This window comes from Prionailurus bengalensis, chromosome A1 (assembly GCF_016509475.1).
Source record: "Prionailurus bengalensis isolate Pbe53 chromosome A1, Fcat_Pben_1.1_paternal_pri, whole genome shotgun sequence".
NCBI lineage: Eukaryota > Metazoa > Chordata > Mammalia > Carnivora > Felidae > Prionailurus > Prionailurus bengalensis.
In genome coordinates this window covers 215,347,046-215,369,610 of record NC_057343.1, presented here as the reverse complement: position 1 = coordinate 215,369,610, position 22,565 = coordinate 215,347,046, and the positions used below count along the sequence as shown (strand labels likewise).

At 36.9% G+C, this 22,565-nt stretch overlaps 1 protein-coding gene across 13 annotated transcripts in view; it reads right to left on the bottom strand.

Moving 5' to 3' along the window:
* DROSHA (drosha ribonuclease III) overlaps positions 1 to 22,565 on the bottom strand; it is a 126,467-nt gene that overhangs the window by 59,757 nt on the left and 44,145 nt on the right. For 11 of the 13 annotated variants that reach the window (XM_043600545.1, XM_043600633.1, XM_043600605.1 and 8 more), the window contains 4 exons: positions 12,855 to 13,024; positions 5,543 to 5,667; positions 3,808 to 3,907; positions 2,281 to 2,388 (listed from right to left, as the gene is read on the bottom strand). In XM_043600545.1, the coding sequence (XP_043456480.1) occupies positions 2,281 to 2,388; positions 3,808 to 3,907; positions 5,543 to 5,667; positions 12,855 to 13,024 (503 nt within the window). The remainder of the gene's footprint in view (positions 1 to 2,280; positions 2,389 to 3,807; positions 3,908 to 5,542; positions 5,668 to 12,854; positions 13,025 to 22,565) is intronic. The other 2 variants (XM_043600584.1, XM_043600594.1) reach the window with 1 other exon arrangement.

The following is a 22,565-nucleotide window of genomic DNA, read 5'->3' as shown; positions in this document are numbered from 1 at the left end:
AAACATTTATTCTAGGATAAGAAATTAAATAAAGCCAACATTACTTGTAAAAAATAGGATTGGAGACTGGAAGCATGGCTTCTAAACAGATGGCAGTTGTCTTTGGGAGAGTGGGAGTCCTTCAGAGCAAAGGACTATTATTAGATCAAGGAGTACTCACCTTGGCAGGAGTTTTAATCAGGGTCCAATTTCTCTGACCAGTTAGTAAAAGGAATTAACTGAGTGCTTTTGCCTGCCAATCTCCAGACAGAAGGTTAAATATACTACATAAAGAGATGATAACCTAGTCCTCCAGCTACTTCTAATCTAGCTGACAAGCCAGAATAAGAAATCTGTGACACAGCTGAAGAACACAGAACTGCAGTGGAAAAGATTATTCAGCACCCATATGCACGCATTTCACTGAAAGAAAGGGGGGGAAAAGGGCTCTTTGTTTTATTTTATTTTAATTTTATTTTGTATTTATTTATTTATGCACTTATGTATTTATTTATTTATTTATTTATTTTGAGGATGGGGAGAGAGGCAGAAGGAGATGGAGAGAATCTTAAGCAGGCTCCAAGCCCAGCATGGAGCCAACTGCCCAGCACAGAGCCAAGGTGGGGCTCAATCTCACAACGAGTGAGATCATGACCCAAGCCAATCAAGATCAGATCAAGAATGGATGTTTAACTGACTTAGTCACCCAAGTGCCCCAAGGGCTCAATACTTTAAACAAAATTGTGTCCAGTGGAACAAAACTGCCTTAGGGCCTGCTACAAGGGTGGAAATCAATACAACAGGATACTCCCTCCACTCCCACCACCCCTTAGTTATTTTCTATCTTTTTACAAATTAGGGCTCTATAGGGTTTTGTCAAAAAAAAAAAAACAAACAAAAAAAAAAAACACACACACACACAAGTTTAAAACCCACTGAACTGAAAGATCTCTAAGGTTCCTTCCAGTTTATAATGTTCCACAATTTTATGATGTCTCTATCAATTCTGACTTATCACTGAAAGCACCAGATTTTGAACAGATTGTTGAACATTCCGCATATTGTTCTTATAATGTCTACCTTAGGATGACGTTATGTTGGTTTGGGAGAAACTGAAAACCTGGGTATCATGGCTTCAAGTGGCTTTAAGAAAGAATCAACAGAGATACTCACTCCTGAAAGTACTTATGGTAAAAAAAAAAAAAATTGGTCAGTTAACAAAGTAACTGAAGACTTGGTAGATATAGGTGGTTGCCACTGTTGGTAACTATTCTCAAACTATTTAGTAACACTGCATCAATAGCAATTAATCTTAACACAAAAATATGTAGCTCCAGACATCACAACATAAATGAATTACACAGCAATACATTTAATGATAAGATTAAATCCCACTGTTCAATATAATAATTAAAGCCAACACCGACTTAAGGAAAAAATAAACCTCATTATGATGAAATAAATTCCTAAGACTGCTTGAACTGATTACAATATACACTACCATCAAAACAGAATTAAGTGGAAGCCTGTACGTATTCTTCCAAAAGCCTGAACACAGTGAACTACATCACTTGATCCCTGCCTGTGTACTCATTTCTGCTACTGTAATTCCCATGGAGCATAACCAGTACCAATCATAACAAAAGAATCAAGTGAAGAGCCCAGGAATATGCTCGGTTTTAGGAATCTCTAATCTGGTATAAATTCCACTCATAGGGAAAACAAAAATAGTTACTAGTGAGACAGTCATATATAGCTGACTTGTTCTTCTATTAGTTCACCCATCAAAAACTATTATCATTTGGCTCAAATATGAAATTTACACTGATTCTGTTCATTAATGCCTTCAATTCTCTAAAGTGTAAGTTTGCGTCATCTGTCTGGAAAGTTTGTACACACCACCTTCAGGAGTTTGCCTGTAGAGCTGCTGGAGCTCTTTTCAGAAGCACCCACACAGGTGCTGCGAACAGGCGGGGGCATTTCAAGAACAGACTTGCCTTCACTCAACATGCAGAGACAGAATTTAGTACTACCAAGTAACTGCCCACCACTGCACACATGCACACGTGTACACACGCAGTGGCACACACATACACGTGCACACACACACACAACTGAACAAGACAACATGAAAATGGACACAAAAACAAAACCCAAACAATAGAAAACAATTTATGGTTGGTGTTCCATTTAGCTATAAGACAGTATGTTCTACGGAAATTCATGGAAATTAGGAAAACTTCAGTGACAGATGCCTTTTAAAAAAAGAGATATATAGTGTGTTCTCAGAGGCGTCATCACCTGACAGACATCAGAACGGATGCCAGTTTTCCAAAATCCTTGACTACTCAGCTCCACTGTTACTTCTCGCCTCATTGTATTCTTCTGTCGTATTTTTTGGAGCGCTTCCTAGAAAAGAACTCATTACGATAAGTAACCTGACAGTTGTAAGGTAATATTAAGCCAAACATCAAGCATTAGACTATAAGCTGGATTCACTGAATATCACCCTTATATTCAGGTATTCAAACCTCTTTATGCCAAATTACAATATTTTATTTGAAATGAAGGCCAGGATCCTCAAAGCCTTGGGTGTAAGTCGGTCTTCCCTGGTAACTACATAAGAAAAAAAATCTAAACCAAATCGACTATTCTGGTGAGTTCAAGTAAAAAATGACCTTGTACTGATACACAAAATGTGATGTTTGGGACTTAAAATCATCATGTAAAAATTATATTTATATCAAGCCTTATGTTAAACATTTACATCTAAGAAAGACAATCAGTAAATTAACCTGCAACCCACCTAATTCTAAAAGTTGCTTCTAATTTGCAAAACCCTTACAAAAACTCTTGCAGGGGTACATTTTATTTTAAAAAGACAATGATTCAAAACTTTTGCAAGACATAGTCAAGACTTTGCAAGACTCTTCCCTTTTACCTCCCTTCAAAAAACTAATTATAAAAAAATAATTTTATATTTGTATGCTTACTCAAGAATCTCACAGGTACTCATAACAACAACTACTGCACCACTCCCACCATTAAGTGCCTACCACAGACCAAATACCATTGGGGGGAAAGTTCAATGGAGTATTTCAGAAGTCCACACAAGCACCTATTTCCCTGGGTCCACCAACAGAGAGAAATTTGAGTCAGCCTCTCTTAGCCTTGTTTCCCTCCTTTTTAATGAGGATGTCTGGCTCAAATCACAGGAAGTGGACAAGACCAGAATTCAAACGCTTTTCCCATCTTCAAAGTCTGGTTCTCTTATACTACCAAAGCAGAATAAAACTTCAATGAGATAAAATCTATGTTGACATTGAATCCACTTATTCTTAAAATTATGAATTAAGAATTAAAACATAAATAATCCTAGAATACAGGGATAATACTACCCATTAGTAAAAAAATATGGAATTTGGGATATAAAACCTTAGAAGTTCACCCTACTAAACTAACAGACATATGGAAGATAATCTTTTACAACCTTAAGATGAAGAAACTTGAGTAAGACCCACGTTGTACTATATGCAGTCTAATTAATGATAAAAAACTGACCTAGCAAGTTTTAAAATTTGGAAAATTTCTAAAAGATACATTTATTCCCTATCGTAGGAATCCATGAAGAAACTGGCCTTTTTAGGGGGAAAATGCTTAGACACTGAAAGATGGAAAAGAAAATCAATCTATATACCAATGTGAGGAAAAAGTATGATATTTTTAAGTGTTTTTCCACCTTATTCTAGAAGAGTGGTGTAATGCAATAATCTTGAAATAAATCTGAAGCACATCATCATTTATCACAGAACAGGATTTGATACCAACCTCCCTTTGTGCCAGCTTCTGTTTGTCAGTTTGTTTAACTTTGGGACTATTTGCTAGGAGGTGGCGAAGTTTCACATAACTCTTCCACAGTTTCTGGTACCTAAGGAAAAGGACAGACAGACATCTCAGACAAGGAGAACGAGAATCTGAAGTGCAATAAAACCAGTTGTTTTAATAGGCCTGCTGAATCATAAATTACATTCTTTTGGAGATCCTTAATGGTAACAAACCTTCATTCTAAGGAAGGATATGATTTGGGGGCAGTGGGGCAGGATGACCAAGAGTCATCTGGAACCTAGTAATTAAGTTCATTATTATAAGTCTGTGTTGAAAATGAGGTGTCACTATATGCCTGAATCTCTCTGGAAAGAATTCCAAAGAAACATAAAAACCAACAGAAATATGTATCATTTCTCATCATTACCTATTTTATTTAAATATGTACTTTCTGAGGTTGTTGAAAGAAAGATCCCTTACTTAACAAGGATGCTGTCGGTCTCTGAACTGCCTACATTGAAAATAAAAGCTGGAGAATATTAGAAAAGAGAACCCCATCCATGCCAATACCCAAGCTACACAGCTGTCTCCATTTCTCCACTGGAGAAGGAAAAAGACGAATGGTGTGCACCAATTTGTATTTACCATGACAAAAATAAGCTTATTTGTTGCAGCCAAATATGGGATAAGCTGGCTCAGTGTAAAGGATCCTGTTAAAGCGTCCTGGGAATGAAGAGAAATGCGGTCCTTTAGCAGCACACAGTCCTGCCATCGGAGAGTCCACGACAGCCTATCACATTCTACTAACATTTTTGACAAGAAGGGACTTTCAAAGAATTTTGTCATATTCAAACTGCTCCTTTCTTGGCCTTAGCTGGGTCTCTCCTTTTTGGTAACAATTTTTTAGAGAATGGAGGAAAGAAAGAAGTACTTACACAGTGCCTGGTTCACTGCTTCATACTTTTATCCAAAGGGGGGAAAAAAAGAACAAAACCCTTTAGCCTCTTCTAATGTATCAGCCAGAATTGTATTTATGAATTGAAAATCTCCCATGCCCTTTTCTCCCATTATGAATCCTTAAAAAAAAAAATTAAGTCAGGAAACCATTTTTTCGTTTGTTTAACGAGGTAGGAAATCCAAACACTTCTGAAGAATATAATGGTACTATTTCTATTCCCACACATCCTCAGCTTCTCCCAGAAAAACACTAACAAGCGAGTTGGAAAAACTCAAACGTGGAAAGTAACATCAATTCTAAGAGTCAGAAGTCATGCCTTCTCCTTAGAACACAACCTTTGACTTTGCATAGGATCCTGAGCTTATTAAGATGCCTCCCAAAACAGAACTCTGCATAAATCCGGCAGTGCTAGGAACCAACATGGTGTTACTTTCCTCTAGAGTACACTGGAAAAGTAAATAATAATAATAACAATAAATATTATAATGATGAATAAAGGAAAAGTTCCTTAAGGTTAAAAACATACAGGACTCATGTTGACCAAAACTGCCAAGGATAATCCTATTGAATAATAATTACCTACAGTCAAATCAATAGAGAAAATAATTCTTCAGGAGCTACCAAAACGTGTTTCATTTGGTAACCTAAATTTGGAAACATGGCTCATTTCAGGTCTTAATTTTTTTACAAAGAAAGCATCCACTAAAGGGTATTCCTCTGCTAATTCAGCTGTTAGTAGAAGGTGAAATTGGCTATGACAAACACTGAGAAATATCTTACTGTGGATCTCCTGCATAACTCAACTGTGCAGGGCGTATCCCAAAATGGACGATAATCGGAAAAGTAATCACATCAGGGTTGAACTGTTCACGATCCAGTTGATCAATGCGGACAGAGCTAGGTTTCTAGAGAGAAAAATCAAAGCCGTTTATTCCCATAAGAAGACTTTCAGTATTGACTTTAACCTAAGTAAGGAAGAAATTAATCGGGTTTTTTTCTGGGAAAGCCTCAATCCCCAAGGGAAAATGTCATTTAAAATACTTTAATCATAGCAGCTATTCTATATAAAAACTATAATGTCATCCCTGTAAATGAGTCTATGCCATTTGGTATAATGAACAATGAGTCTGTCCTTTTTCACAGTCCACATAGAAACCTTTAAAAATTAAACTTTTAAAAGGACATCTAGTCAGATATAACTTTTCCTTAACCTCTCTAAAGACACAGGGGAAATATTCCACATTACAGGGAAGAAATGCACTGGCTTATTCTGTTTCATTTCACATATCAAATGAATGGCTTACTTCTACTCAGGGTACACAGATGCCTCTCTCCATATTTTTTTCCATTAGTTCTCTATGTACCTTGTTTTTTCCTTTCTTTTGTTTAAATTGCAGTATAATTCATATATATCATTATATTGGTTTCAGGTATAGGACATAATAATTCAGTATTTGTATACACCATGAAATGATCACCACAACTCTAGTTAGCAACTGTCACCATACAAAGCTACAAATTTTTTTCTTATGATAAGAACCTTCAAGATCTTTTCTTGGCAACTTTCAAATATGCAACACAGTATTACTGACTTATAGTCACTATGCTTTACATTACATCGCCATGACTTATATATTTTATAATTGAAAGTGTTTACCTCTTGATCCCCTTCACTCATTTTGCCCACTCCCCTTCCTCTCTGGCAACCACCAATCTGTTCTCTGTATCTAAGTTTGGCTTTGCTTTGTCCATTCATTTTGTTTTTTGATTCCACATGTAAGTGAAATCATACAGTGTTTGTCTTTTTCTGGGACTTATTTCACTTAGGGTAATACCATCAAGGCCCATCCATGTTGTTGCAAATGGCAAGATTTTATTCTTTTTTATGGCTGAGCACTATTCCATTGTGTGTGTGTGTGTGTATTCATCTACTGATGAACACTTCGATTTTTTCCGTATCTTGACTACTGTAAATAATACTGCTAGAACATAAACGTTCATATCTTTTTGAATTCGTGTCTCTGTTTCCTTCAAATAAATACCCAGAAGTGGAACTCATGGGTCATGTGGTATATTTTCAATTTTTTGAGGAACCTCCATACTGTTCTCCACAGTGACTGCACCAATGTACACTCCCAATAGTATACAAGGGTTACTTTTTCTCCACACCCTCCCCAACACTTGTTATTTCTTGTCATTTTGGTAATAGCCATTCTGAAAGGTACAAGGTGACAATTCATGATTTTGATTTGCATTTTCCTAATGATTAGTGATGTTGAGCATCTTTTCATATGCCTGTTGGCCATTTGTATCTTCTCTAGAAAAATGTCTATTCAGATCTTCTGTCCATTTTTAATCAAATTATTTGGGTTTTTTGGTTATTGAACTGTGTGAGTTCTTTATATATTTTGGATATTAACCCTTTATTGGATATCTGATTGGCAAATATCTTCTCCCATTCAGTAGGTGGCCTTTTCATTTTGTTGATGATCTCCTTCACTGAACACAAGTTTTTCAGTTTGATGTAGTTCCATTTGTTTACTTTTGCCTTTGTTGCCTTGCGTTTTTGGAGTCCGGTACGAAAACATCATTGCCCAGACCAATGCCAAAGAGATTCCACCTATGTTTTCCCCTGTAAGTTTCATGGTTTTAGATCTTACATTCAAGTCTTCAGTCCATTTTGAGTTAATTTTTGCATATGGCATAGGTAGTGGTCCAATTTCATTCTTTCACATGTGGCTGTCCAGTTTTCCCAACACCATTTATTGGAGAGACTTCCTTTCCCCATTGTATATTCTTGCCTCCTTTGTCATAAATTAATTTACCATATATGCAGGAGTTTATTCCCAGGCTCTCTATTCTGTTCCACTGATCAACATGTCTATTTTTCTTTTTGCTAATGCCATACTGTTTGATTACTATAGCCCTGTTGTATAGTTTGAAATCAGGGAACATGATGCCTCCAGCTCTGTTCTTTCTTAAGACTGTTTTGGCTAGTCAAAATCTTTTGTGGTTCCACACAAATTTTAGGATTGTTTATCCTATTTCTGTGAAAAATGCCATTAGAATTTTGATAGGGGTTGCACTGAATCCACAGATTTCTGTGAGCAATATGGACATTTTAATAATATTAATTCCAATCCATGAGCACAGAACACCTTTTCATTTGTGTCTTCAATTTCTTTCATCAACATCTTACAGTTTTCAGAGGACAGGCTTTTCACTTCCTAGTTTAAATTTCCTCCTAGGTGTCTTATTCTTTTGATGTAATTATGGATGGGACTATTTTCTTAATTTAAGTTCTCTTTCTGATAGTTTGCTGTTAATATATAAGAATCCAACAAATTTTTATGTGTTGATTTTTTTTTACCCTACAACTACACTGAATTCACTTATTAGTTCTAACAGTTTTTTGGTGGAACCTTTAGAGGTTTTCTATATATAAAGTCATATCATCTACAAATAGTGACAGTTTTACTTCTTCCATACAATTTGGATGCCTTTTATTTCTTTTTCCTGCCTAACTGCTCTGGTAGGACTTCCAATACATGTTGAATAAAAGTGAGCATCCTTGTCTTACTCCTGATCTTATGTATTCCTTTAATTCTACACCTTTAAAATAGAAGGTATGGTGGTACAAAAACCAAATGGTTAAGCTTCTCATTATGTCCATGGAGAACATTTTTTAATTTTAATAGAAGCCTCATTTTTTTTATTCTAATACAGGAAGAGTGAACAGGTGGTTCCTTCTTCAGTTAACAACATACTGTTTGTGAAATACCTTTCTTTCATCCTAAAAGGTGAAGTTTGTGAAAAGATGGTAAAAGCTATTATATAACCTCCTTGCTTATATCCAGCTCTCACAGCAGTCCCTAATTAGAAACTAAACTCTTTGGCTCAGCTGCTTTAGAGCCAAATGCCACAGAGTTGATCCACATGGAGGCCAATAAGATTCATTCTGCCATACAGCAATGCCCACAGTCAGAGTCTGGTTGGTGGCCTGGTTTAACCAGGACAGAGGGGTTTCAATGGTAAAACTGGGAAAACCCCCAGCAACTGAAACAAGCTGGTTACCCTACCCATAATTGTAGCCCCACTCAGCCATCTGACAAATCCAAGTAAGTGACAAAATAAATACATCTGTGTAAATTCATACACACTGATTAGAAAACAATGTATACTTAAGTTTTAAAAGAATATTTAAATGTCACTTAACAGTCAAAAGTCCACTAGTATTTGGAAAAGTTGAACTCTGCTCTCAAAATTAATAAACTTCTTGGAGAAGATTTTCTAGAAACAGGTAACCTAATATGAAATTATTTAAACGCCCATCATCAGTAGCAACATGTTATTTATGTCTAAGAAATGTTACCAACATTTTGTATATCTAAGCAGCAGGATACAGTTTTAAAAGAGGAATTGCACAACTGAAAATGCTAGTGAATTATTCATGTTTTCATGATTTTAAACACCATGCTATGGCATCAACCAAAGAAATTGTGATTTAAAATATCTATAGCATCTCTAAATTTACAGAGGGGCAAGATGAAATAAGTTCTAGACTTTGGCCACACCCTACAATATCCATCATACCAGCTTTGAGGAAGAATAAAAAAAAGTTCTTGCTAATGACCAAAGTATTCCCTGGCAGAGGCAAAGTGCCTCAGGAGGGAGATTAATTCTTTTAAGTTCTGCAGCAATAAAGTACTTAATGTGACCATAATGGCTTGAAAAATTTAATAAAGTCTCCAATATTCTTACCACTGGGTAATCTTTCAAAGCAAGTACTGCAGAGGATAAAAGGTGATGCCATGTCTACTCTGCTCTATTCGCAAAAGATATAATGAAATGATGTTTCCATGATACTGAATTTCAGAATATTTTCCTCCTTTAAACATATTTTTATTAATTTTAACATGTCACCAAGTCTGGCACCCAAACTTATCTTTCTTAATTTATTTCTGATTACTTCCCAACATAAACCTTTCATCCTGATTAATCTGGTTTCATTATCTTCAAAACTGGCCATTTATCCTTCCAAGTATATGAATTTATTCATGCCAATAAATTCTACAATTTCTTGATTCCTTAAAGACCTCCCTGTAGCCTTTATGAAGTATCCCTGGCAGCCTGGTCCAGGGATCCCGCCTGAAACTACAGGCCTTCTTGATTGGCTTTTCGACTGACTAGTCCACTGATTCAACAATTCATCGCAGACTACTTTCATATGGCTATGCCACGAGTTTGTGCCCGGACAAACAACATATATAATCTATGTACTTCACTAACACCTAGCTCAAACAGTAGTCCCTCAACAAAGGAGCTAAATGATAATCACGGCAATGGAGTAAATATCCTCAATGCCTTTGGCTCAAAAACAAGCAATGGATGAATCAGAAAAGCACTGCGGGATTTTTTTTTAAACTAGAGATCCTTGGGCCCCATACTTGAAATATATGTGGGTGGGGACAGTCAGGGCATTCTTACATTTTCAAAAGCTTTCCAACTGATTCTAGGATTTTAGGAAATGTTAACCATTCTGTGGAAGGAAGCCCCAGGGTGAAAGTGTTCCCAAAGTGTCCACTACAGATCATGAGACTCTTCAGGCAGACCCACCAAGATGAAAAGGTGTGTCTCCCACCACCATCACCCCCACCCATCCTCTGACCCCACTTTAAAACTGGCAGAAGAAATGTAAATTCATGCAACTATTTAAGAAGAAAAACCAAATTCACAGTCATATTGTCATAATGCTATGACTTAATAGATTTTGGAGTTACTTTAACAATTATTTATGTGGCCTAACAATGTAATTGTAAAAACTGTATGATTGTTTTAAGTTTTAAACAAGTTTTATGTTTAAACATATTTTTATTAAACACTTTCACTGTCTAAATTTGTTTGAAACAATCAGTATTAGCTGGAATGTTTGATTTGTAAATAGTAACATTTTGTCTGTACAGATGTTACTGTCATGCTAGAAAAAGTTGATCCAGAGTTTTTATTTTTATGAATCAAGGCTATTAAACAATTTGGCAGCCTTTTAAAAACAACAGCTTTGTTTAAATAGATTACTCTGTTTCTTTACGTAAAAATATTTTAATTCTCCATTTCTGGAAAACTTTATCCTGATAAGAAGCCAATATATAATTATTTTATGATTACAGTAACATACTTTAGAGAAAAAACTTTTAATTCATATAAATATACAAAACAGCATTTTCTTTATAAGAGAATCTATTTAACTTTTGACTTTCTGCTCTTAATATTTTCATTTTTACTTCAAGAATTAACATTAGAGGCTAATTTTTAGAAAAAAAATTAAGAAACAAAGAAATGGGAAATACTGGTAATAAGTATGGCAAAGGATCAATGAAAAAGGACAAGTATCACAAAAGAAAATTAGACAAGAGATAGTAATAGGTCATTATCAAAAGAAAACATGAAAGGCCAAGAAATATTTAAAATACCAATTTTTGCTAGAAACCAAAATAAATACTGAACTACATAATTTTTCCCCCGGGTAAATTGGTAGTATTTTTGTTAAACTAGTACACTATAACCAATATGAAGACATGGACATGCTCATATACTCCCGGTCAAAGTGCAAATTTTAGAACCTTTCTAGAAGGCAATTTACAACATGTATCAAAAGCCTTAAAAATGTGCGTATCTTCAGGGGCTCCTGGGTAGCTCAGTCAGTTGAGCATCCAACTCTTGGTTTCAGCTCAGCCCATGATCTCACAGTTTCATGAGTTTGAGTCCCCTGTCGGGCTCTGCACTAACAGTGCGGAGCGTGCTTGAGATTCTCCCTTTCTCTGCCCCTCCCCTGCTCATACTCTGTCTCTCTCAAAATAAATAAATAAAAACTTTTTAAAATGTGTATATCTTCAGCCTACTAATATCATTTATGGGACTTCTTCCTAAAACATTAAACAGACACATAATCAATGATACATACATATTTATGTATATATGTGTTTATACATGCATATACAAATTCACTACAGCACTATTTGTGACAGCAAAACTCTGGAAGCAACCTAGGTGTCCAATAATAGGGGGTAAATTAAATAACTTAGGAGCCTTTTCAAATTATACTCATAAAGAAATTAAGACTATGAAAAATTAATTTTATGGTTGTTTCTGGAAGAGGAAGAAAAGAAAAACATCTGAATATTAATATTTAATTGTATGATGCCAATTTTGTTTTAAAACAATATGAAAGTCTCTCAAGAGGTTAGAAAAGTAAATAGTAATATCTCTGGAAAATGGAACCATGGATAACTTTTATTGTCTTCTCTGGGATGTTTTCTCTGTTATCTTAATTTTCTATAGTGAAGTATGTTACTTTTATACTCAGAAAAAAATCAGATATGAACATATCTAAAAACTTTTAAATTCTCCACAATGGGCAAAATTTACTAATCAGAGAAATTTACTACTCAATATGACTCCCTTGTCAATTTTTTTTTTTTTTACTAAATATTTAAAAGGAAAAATTACTTGGGGCACCTGGGTGGCTCAGTCATTAAGCACCTGACTCTCGATTTCAGCTCAGGTCATGATCTCATGGTTTGTGGAATCAAGCCCCACAATGGGCTCTGTGCTGACAATGTGGAGCCTGATTAGGGTTCTGTTTCCCTTTCTCTCTGCCCCCCCCAAATAAATAAATAAACATTAAAAAAATAAAATGAAATTTTAAAAAGGGAAAATTATTCAAAGGACATGAATGAATACTTAAAACTTTTAAAATGTTTTGTTAGGGGCACCTGGGTGGTGCAGTCGGTTAAGCGTCCGACTTCAGCTCAGGTCACGATCTCGGGATCTCGAGGTCCGTGAGTTCGAGCCCCGCGTCAGGCTCTGGGCTGATGGCTCAGAGCCTGGAGCATGCTTCCGGTTCTGTGTCTCCTTCTCTCTCTGCCCCTCCCCCCTTCATGTTCTGTCTCTCTCTGTCTCAAAAATAAATAAACGTTAAAAAAAAAATTAAAAAAAAAAAAATGTTTTGTTACTGTTTTTGTCAACATTCAAACCCGGAAAGAGTCTCAGAACATGTAATTCAGTCTCAGAACGTGAAAGCACCAGAACATACCGTTCCAGGGTTGGTGACGATCATGCCCTTGCATTCTTCTGCATATTTCTGCCATTCAAGTTCTTCCCACTGAAGCATATTGGCGATCTCCTCTTCGGGAACCAGGGCTTTGCTACACCGTAATAAGTAAAGGAGAATCTGGTGCATGGACAGCACCTCCTTTCCTCCATCTAGAGTAGGAGTGGAAAGAGAGGGAAAAATAAGGCTACTTAACAGCCAATCATCAGCCGAATAAGGAAAAACAAAACAATAAGGGGAAAAAAGGACATTTATAAAAAAGTAATTTAGAATTTACATTGTTTAACCAGGTGCCAAATAATACAAAAGCCATTTGTTTCACTGATGAACAGTGCTCATAAACCATCTCATTTACTAAAATGGCAACAACAACATTATAAATGATAAAAGGCTCCATTTGTGAGGCATGAATATAAAAAAAGTGTCTACCTAAATAAATTTAAAACCACCTAGCATAAAGAGCCACAGTTTATAATATACAGAACTATGTTATGTCTTAAATATTTTATCATTCCTTCTAAGGTAACAGATGAAAGCTCTTTAGAAGTGATGTTACTGTCTTAAGGAAATTCTAAGCTTTTATGAGGTATTTATGGATGTTTCCAATAAGCTATTGTTGCATTATGGTCTAATTTTTTGGTGCTAATGTGCTGCACCTGCGTGATGAATAGCACTAAAAAGCCTGTACTAATATCATGAAGATCATTATGGAGTTAGTACACTGAAAAAATACCGAGTACTCTGAGGCTTACAGAAGCATATATTACCAAGTACAGAGCATAAAAACAACAAAGGACATAATTAAAGTACCTTGGAAAGAGCCAATTAATCTGGTACTTGATGAACCAAAGACATTAATGTGGCCATTAATTTTGTGTTCACATGTTTCTGCCGTCTCTTTGGGCTTAACTTCTTGACCAATGTATCCAACCACCTTGTACCCCTTTTCTTTGCCTAATCTCGACCCAAGGAAGGACAAGGTCTGAAGGTATGGAGAACAATGACCACCCTCCCCAGGTCAGGAGATATGCTAGGAACTGCAACATAGGGCCAAACACTTCATGGAGAAACAAGGGGACCAAGATGATGGAGATGGGTGGGCACAGATGAGAGTGTCCTATTTGTGCTAGAGGGATTAGTGGTACCCAAGGAATTTGGGTTACTAGAAAGAGGATAAAAGATCTTTATATTAAGCTGCTGTGAGATAAGAGCCTGGACAGGATTACACATCTGAGAAAGAAGAAAGTAAAGATCAAAATTCCTTTTTGATCTGTATTTTTTTTTTAAATCTCAGATGCTGTTATAGAACTGGACAGCATTGCTGCTCTAGAGCTACTATATATGTAGGCATGCATTCATTCACTAAATACTTGCTTATATGCAATAAGTATTTACTGAGCACCTATTATGCAGCAGGCACTCTTCTAGACCCTGGAGACACAATAGTGACCTAAACAGCTAAAACCCCTTATATTCCAGAGAAGGGAAAGAGACCATAAAAAACAACTACATGACAGAGCAGGTCAAGATGAACATTCTTCCGTGAAGCAGAATCAAAATGGGCAAGGCACTACGGCTGTATTTAAAATGGTGGTCAGGAAAGGAGTCTTCAAACAGGTGTCATGTGAGCAAAGACTAGAAAGAAGCAGAGGAACCCACCATGCAGCAATCTGGGAGAAGAGTGTCTCAGATAGAAAAAAACAGCAGAAGTCCTATGGAAAGCGGGACCGATGTGTTCTAGGAACTGCAAAGAGGCCACCGTGGATGGAGTGAAGTAAGGAACAGAGTACAAAAGAGGTGGCAGGGAAGTCAGATCTTGCACAGCTTTTACAGAGCACAGTAAGAGCTCTGCATTCTATTCTCACAAGGGAGCAGGGTTTTTACCATTATGTGCCAGGCACTATGAGTGGTGCCCTGTCACAGCCATGGAAAAAAACAAACAAAAACACAAGCTCCAGGTCCTCAAGACATATGTAAGCTAATAATGATTAATCACAACAGTTCCTAGAGGAATCTTCATAGATAGCATTCTGAAAACAGAGTTCCCTTAATCAAAGATACAGAGTCTCCAAAAAAGAAAAAAGAAAGAAAGAAAAAAGAGAAAGTCCAAGAAGTGACTAAAATACAATCAACCCACATGAGGACATGCTCCACCTACTGATTCAGAATACTGCTCACAGCAGCGAAATCTTTTTATGCCTCATGACAAAACATCTGCTTTAAATCCAAGAGTCACCTTTGATTAACAAACTTCCACTGTTAAGGGCATATTTCTCAGAGTCTGTCCCAAAAAAACATTTCAATCTCCCTGCATATAAGATGTCTTCCTCAATCCATGATGTTCCCCTCTTTGCTAAGGAGCCCGGCAAAGCCACAATGCCTCTCTGTCTGAGCCCCCAGTGGTCTCTACTTCCAGGGGGTCTGAGGCAAACAGATGGACAAGAGAACGTTAAAACCAGAATACGCTGATGTATGCTACATGTGTATACATACAGAACAGCAGAGAGAAAGGAACCCTAGAGAGCCCCGAGAAGAACTACCACACTGACTAGATTCACTAGGAACCAAGAAAAGAATAAAATAATATTTTGCTCATAATCTCTACATTTGGTAGTACCCCTAAAGAGAACTCTGAGCCTACAAGGATCCAACAGAAGCCCAGGATGCCATAGGAAGGTGGAGAGTGTTGTTCTGTTATAAGGATTAGAAAAAAACACTCAGATTTTATTTGGGGAGACTGGTGTACGGTGGAAGGAGCAAATACATGCAACGCCAGGTATACAAAAGAGCACTAGAACCTCCCTACTAGCAGTTACGGAGGGCTGACTTCCTAGCCCCGCAAGGAGAAGTGAAATAGAATTTGCAGCTACGAGGATGGAACTAGAGGGTATTATCCTAAGCAAAATTAGTCAGAGAAAGACAAATATCATATGACCTCACTCATATAAGGACTTTAAGACACAGAACAGATAACACAAGGGAAGAGAAGCAAAAATAATATAAAAACAGGGAGAGGGACAAAACATAAGAGACTCTTAAATATGGAGAACAGAGGGTTACTGGAGGGGTTGTGGGAGGGGGGATGGGCTAAATGGGTAAGGGGCATCAAGGCATCTACCCCTGAAATCACTGTTGCACTATATGCTAACTTGGATGTAAATTTAAAAATAAATAAATAAATAAACAAAACAAAACAGAAATGAAATAGACTAAGTGCTATGAATTTAAAGCAAAAAGTCTAAAAAACCAAAAAGTATTGGAAGAGGGGAATACCTGAGCCTACAAACCAAGGGCAAAGCCCAATTTAGGAGAAGAATACCAGCAAGATAAAGAAAAAAGGCCACCAAATGCTCCTAAGAATGCTTTTACCTAGTTCACATACAAAGCTGCTAATGAGAAAAGAGAGCTTTATAGCAGCATCAAAACTAGAGCCATGTAAAAACATACACATCGGTGCAAAGTCGGTGATGCTGAAGGAGAAATTGTAAATCCATGCTGAAACCTGCTAAATATTTTAAATGGCAACTAACACCTAAAAAGATAGGTATTTACCACTGTGACAAAGCAGAAACTCAGGACAGATAACCGGAGATGAAAGGTTTACCCAGGGGAGGATCAAGGCACTGCTCCAGGTCCAGTACTGGGGCGCAATCCTTGTGGAATGTAAGGAAAGGAAGATGAGACCAGAGTCCTGCCAGAGCCTGCGGGGCAAGGGCTGCATCCCTCACACCCAGCCCGGTAAAAAAGTCACTCCATAAATACTTGTGGAATGATTTTCTGAAGCAGATAAATAACATGGCCACTTGCTCGCAGACCGCCATGAATTTACTAATGTTAATGAATTGGCTCTTTTGGTTGGTCTGTTTTGCTACATGTTTATGTTGGGGATTTATGGAACTATGTCACTGAGGGCTAGGAAGTAATTTTTATCTTATTGGCTGAGATAAATAGGACATGATATAAATGAGAAATGAGAGCGGGTAAGCTAAGGTTAGCAGGAATTCTGCCAGCACTGGGACTGGAGCTGTGACAACGGCTCATTATTCGGAAAGAACTGGAGTTTGTGTTTCGGGGAATGAATCTGGACAGTCATTAACGAACTGACAGACTTTATAAACTGTTTCTCAGAGACCCAATTCTCTCAGCTTATATTGCTTGATTATTTATATGGGGGGGGGGACAATTTGTTAGGGAATCTGTGTTAAGAATATGGCTGGTTAAACAAGTATTTTTCAATGGTGTAATAGTTATTTTAAGAACTATAAAAATACCTTCCTCTTTCCTACATGGAGAATAACTGTATAACTGCATTATTATGTTTCCTGTATATTCCTGCTAACATGTCTTCACATAATCTCAACTTTTGAAAATGTGTATTAACAGGTATTTTCTAAACTCCCCCCTCAAAAAATCACTCTCCAAATAGAAAGTTATATTAAGATGCTATATCAATTGATGTTTTTATCCCATTACACTTGGCCCCCTGGGAATTTTGAGATAGTCTCCCCCTCTGGCTCTCTCTCAGCCATGCCTTGAAAACTGCTTCTCCAGAATGGGGCAATTTCCAGAAATCAATTTGCAAGGTAATAAACAGATTTGCAAAACGGATTCAGGAATTCCGAGGGTTTACTACAGTGATGATGTAAGCAATGACCAGGTTTCCCAGAAGTACAGCTTCCTGTCTTGAGTTATACCCTGCCATGGCCCCAGGTAGAGCAAGAATAAAACCTTTAATTCAAGAAGAGCTCTTATCAATAGTCTGGCTACCAAAGGTAGAGGTAGGGATTGGAAAGAAACAAAAACTTGAGAAAATCCTTAAAATCTCAATAAACTAGTTGCTCTGTGATTTGACTCCTGGTAAACTGGCCTGCATTAAATAATCCTTGGTTTAAACTATAGCTTAATTTTGGATAAATCTGTATGGAGCAAATGAAACCGCTGTCTTCAAAACTGTGTAAACTAGGGAACTAACGAAAAATTATGATGACTGATACACTGTCAATTAGATATAATAAATTGATATAAATGAAAAGTAAATGAGAATGAGAGGATCATTAAATACCTGAAATATATGAAAGCTGCTCTTTCTCATAAGAGTTCAAGTAAGATGCAGATAATCACCATGAGATTACATTTTGCCTGTCAGATAGACAAACTATAAAAGACATAATATCCAATGTGGACAGATACATAGAAAAAGCATACTGTTAAAAATGTTGGTTAGAACTACCTATTATGTCCTTTCTAGAAAACATGTGGGCAACATCTTTCTAGATTTAAAATGTGCATACTGTCTTAACAAATAATTTCACTTCTAGAACTCTAGCTCATAGAAGATGTACAAGACTATTGTCGAAGTATTTATATGTACTGGAGAAAAGAACAGATCTCTAAAATATTCGTCACTAGAGGAACTGTCCAAAAAATTAATGTCCATTCATACTACAGAATGCTATGAAGGTGTTAAAGAATAAGGCAATGTATTTTTATAGCGGATGTCTAAAATAGTCAAGTAAAAAAAGGCAAGCTGTATAACATATTTAGTGTTATCCCACTTGAAGAAGAAAAGCATAATTTTCCCTATATGGATTAAAACGAATACAAACCAATCCATTTATAGCACCTACTCATTTTCACCCTTCTAGAAGGGGATGTTTACTTTTTTGCTTTACACACTTTTGTGTTATTTGTGTACACACACACACACACACACACACACACACACACACACAGTTGAGCCTATAAAGGGTAAAGGTAACACTTCAATTCTGTGAAAAAAGAATGATCTTTCCAATAAATGGTGCAGGGTCAACTGGATGTCCATATTTAAAAAACGGAATCTTGATTCTTATACCAATTAGAGAAACAAATTTTGAGACATATTAAAGATCTAATTTCTAGAAAATACAGGAGAGTATCTTGATGACCTTAAGATAGGCAAAGATTTCATAAACAAGATACAAAAAGCTCTAAGCATAAAAGGAAAATTGGGTATAGACTATGTTAAAATTAAGAATTTATGTTCATCAAAAATCACCATTAAGATAATGAAAAAGCAATCAACAAAGGAGGTACTAGCAATCTATACATCTCACAGAAGTCTCATCTATAATCCATATACTATATACCTACAAATAAATGAGAAAAAGGCAGACATCCCTGAGTAGAAAAATAAGCTAAAGACTTAAACAGACACTTCAAAAGACAATATCCAAATAGTTAATATATGAAATGATGCTCCATTTCATAAGTAATTAGGGAAATGAAAATTAAAACAATAATGTGATACCTCTGAACACTCAACAAAATGGCCAACTTGAAAAAGAAAGAAAAATGCCAGGTGTTGGTGAGAATGCAAAATAACTTGAAAGGTCATATAATACTACGGGTGGGGATGGAAAATGAAACAACCATTTTGGGAAACTGTTAGAAATTATCTACAAAGCTTAATACAAACACAACCAAAATTTCTACTCCACTCCTAGGTATATATCCACAATGAGAAAGCACAAATACACACTCACCAAAAGGCATGTACAAGTATAACGATGAACATATGTATGATATCTGAAAGAGCCAAAAACTGACAAAACCCAAGTGCCCATTAATCACAGATAGGTTGAATACATCTTAGTCATACCATATAATACTATGCAGTAATGAGAATGAACCAACTACAGTTAAGTATACCAGGTGTCTCAAAAACTCTTAATGCAAAATAAGACAAAAATAAAAAGGAACACACAATTATAGCTTTTATCATTAAAAAACAAGCAAAGCTAACATGGTGATTTTAAGTCAGAACAGAGGCTACCCTTGAGGAGCAGGGATGTGACTGCAAAGGGGATCTTGGATGCTGATAATCTCGATTTGGGTGCTGAGTACACAGTCATATTCACTGTGCAAATTCACTGAAGTCTTATATTTATGATATGGGCATTTTTCAGTGTTTGTGTTACACTTCAACGGTTTACTTTTTAAAAATGAGAGACAATACACGGGGCACCTGGGTGGCTCAGTTAGTTAAGCATCCGACTTTGGCTCAGGTCATGATCTCACAGTTTATAGGTTTGAGCCCTGTGTCAGGCTCTGTGGTAACAGCTCAGAGCCTGGAGCCTGCTTCAGATTCTGTGTCCCCCGCCGCCCCCCCACCCCCCCCGCCTCTGCTCCTCCCCTGCTCACACTCTGTCACTCTCTCTCTCAAAAATAAACATTAAAAATTTTATTTTTAAAAATGAGAGACAATACCAGAGAACATTTGAAAGTACATTCACTCTTATTAGTAACAAAATACAGGAATAATTAACTAAGGCACTACTGTGATCAATTAAAGTCAGTAAACAAATATTTATTGAGTCCCTGCTATGTGCCAAGTAGTATGTTAGCACTGATACAAGACAGACACTGTTTACTCCTTAGCCTCATGAAGTTACAGGAAGGAAGGAAGAAGTGAAGAAAAAAGGAGGGAGGGTCCAAAATGTGAAGATGACTAATAATGCATTTTTCATGGCAGCATAAACTGATGCTATTCTTTAGAGAAGAAATTTGGTACTATATACCCCATTCTTTAAAAGTATCCATCTACTCAATGAATTAGTGAAAACTGGGATGCAAATCATACATTAGTATGATGACAACTATGTAGAAACAGCCTCTGCACAAACAACAATAAAAATATATATTAAAATGTTTTTTATTCACCATTTTCTAAAAGATTTTAATGAAATCGTATTGTGGAAAACAAGTCAATCATAATTTGCCACCCAATACCAAAATGCATTTTATATGTTAAATATTTTTCTGTATATTTCAGGGCTTTTTAATATATATATTTCCAAAAGGAAGTCCAACGAAAAGTAAATCCTGCTTAAAAATAAATCAATAGACCTTTTTCTTTATGACAAACTAAATGTTATCCCTACATAGTTATAGGAAACATTTTGTAAGAGTTCAAATCCCACAAAGTAAGTATCTGACATAAGATTTTTCTTTAAGATGATTTTAAAACTGTCCACTTTCTCTTAGAATTTGTTTGGTTATAAAGTGCCTAGAGGCAGACAGATAGAGAAAGGAAAGGCTTTCAACAAGCTCACTCTAACACCATTTTCTAATAAGTTCGTTGCTAAAGTTCCATTATAAAATCAGAGATACATTCACATGAAAAGAAAAAAGGACTTCTCAATAAAATAAAACCAGCTGTACAAAGGAGAAAAGCTTTTGAATGCATTTTCTAAATGAAACTTTCCAATAAAATAAGCATTAACAATAATACCAAAAATATAAGTAACGCTACTCTAAAATAAAAATAAGCCATTGTGACTGAGTGTCTCAACTAAGGGAAGAGTATCAAGGACAAAATCTTGAGGAAAATCTAAACTAGAATGAGTAGACAAGAAACAAAAGCCATAAAAGACAAATCAGAGAGCTAGGAGGAAAGCGAAAAGAGCTCAGCACACAGAAGAGAGGGTCAAGAGCCCAGGTACCACATCAGGGAAGAGACTGAAACTGATGGTTTTTGGGAGGACAGCTTTGGCATCAGCAGCTGCAAGGGGGTGGGGACAGAGTTAGAGGGGGTAGGGCGCCCACGCAAAGCCAGGCTGTGAATGGACCAAGGTCTGACAGGCTCATACGAGGGTTCTGAGGCATGGGGAGGCAAGGTCTCCAGCACCCAGGAGGACAAGAGGCATGAGAAGGAGAGCATGAACACAGGGCTGACCTCCTGAAATTGCTGATATGCAGATGTGGGCAGAAAGTTTACATTCTGAAAAGCTCCCCAGATGAAATTGTAGACCACAGATCTATTGCAGCAGCTAACTGTTTTTCTCCAGTATCACTTAGTGACCCATATACAGAACAAGAAAAGGCAAATGGCCAAATTGATATTTCTTTTTTTTTTTAATTTTTTTTTTTTAACGTTTTATTTATTTTTGAGACAGAGAGAGACAGAGCATGAACGGGGGAGGGGCAGAGAGAGAGGGAGACACAGAATCGGAAGCAGGCTGTAGGCTCTGAGCCATCAGCCCAGAGCCTGACACGGGGCTCGAACTCACGGACCGCGAGATCGTGACCTGAGCTGAAGTCGGCCGCTTAACCGACTGAGCCATCCAGGCGCCCCCAAACTGATATTTCAATGGAGGTTGGTGCCTAGCACAAGGGGCTGAGGTCAGTAGAGCTGAGAGATAGACGTCAGAGCACAAGACTGAAGAGAGAAGGCAAAGAAAGGTGGCTCCACACAGGGAGAAAAGGGAAGACAGATTCAGGTAGAAGCAAACAGACTAGGGCATAAGAGGCTGGAGGAATAGAAAGATGTCACCAGAAAGTGTGACGCCAGAAGGAGATTCTAGGGATGAATTCATTTAGGTAAAGATTTTGCAAACAAAAACGCATCCAAAGATTTCATTGAAAACCTTGCCATTTTTAAAAATGCTAAATAGAATACCATATCGCATAGCTAGACTCTTGAAAAAAAAAATGTAAAACTTAAAATACTGCTTTAAAAAAATTAAAGGGTCTCCTGGGTGGCTCTGTTGGTTGAGTGTCTGACTCTTGACCTTGGCTCAGGTCATGATCCCAGGATCTTGGGATCAAGCCCCACATTAGGCTCCACACTGGGCATGGAGCCTGCCTGGGATTCTCTCCCCCACCCTGCCACCCCTCCTCTGCCCCTCTCCCCACTCGTATTTTGTCTAAAAT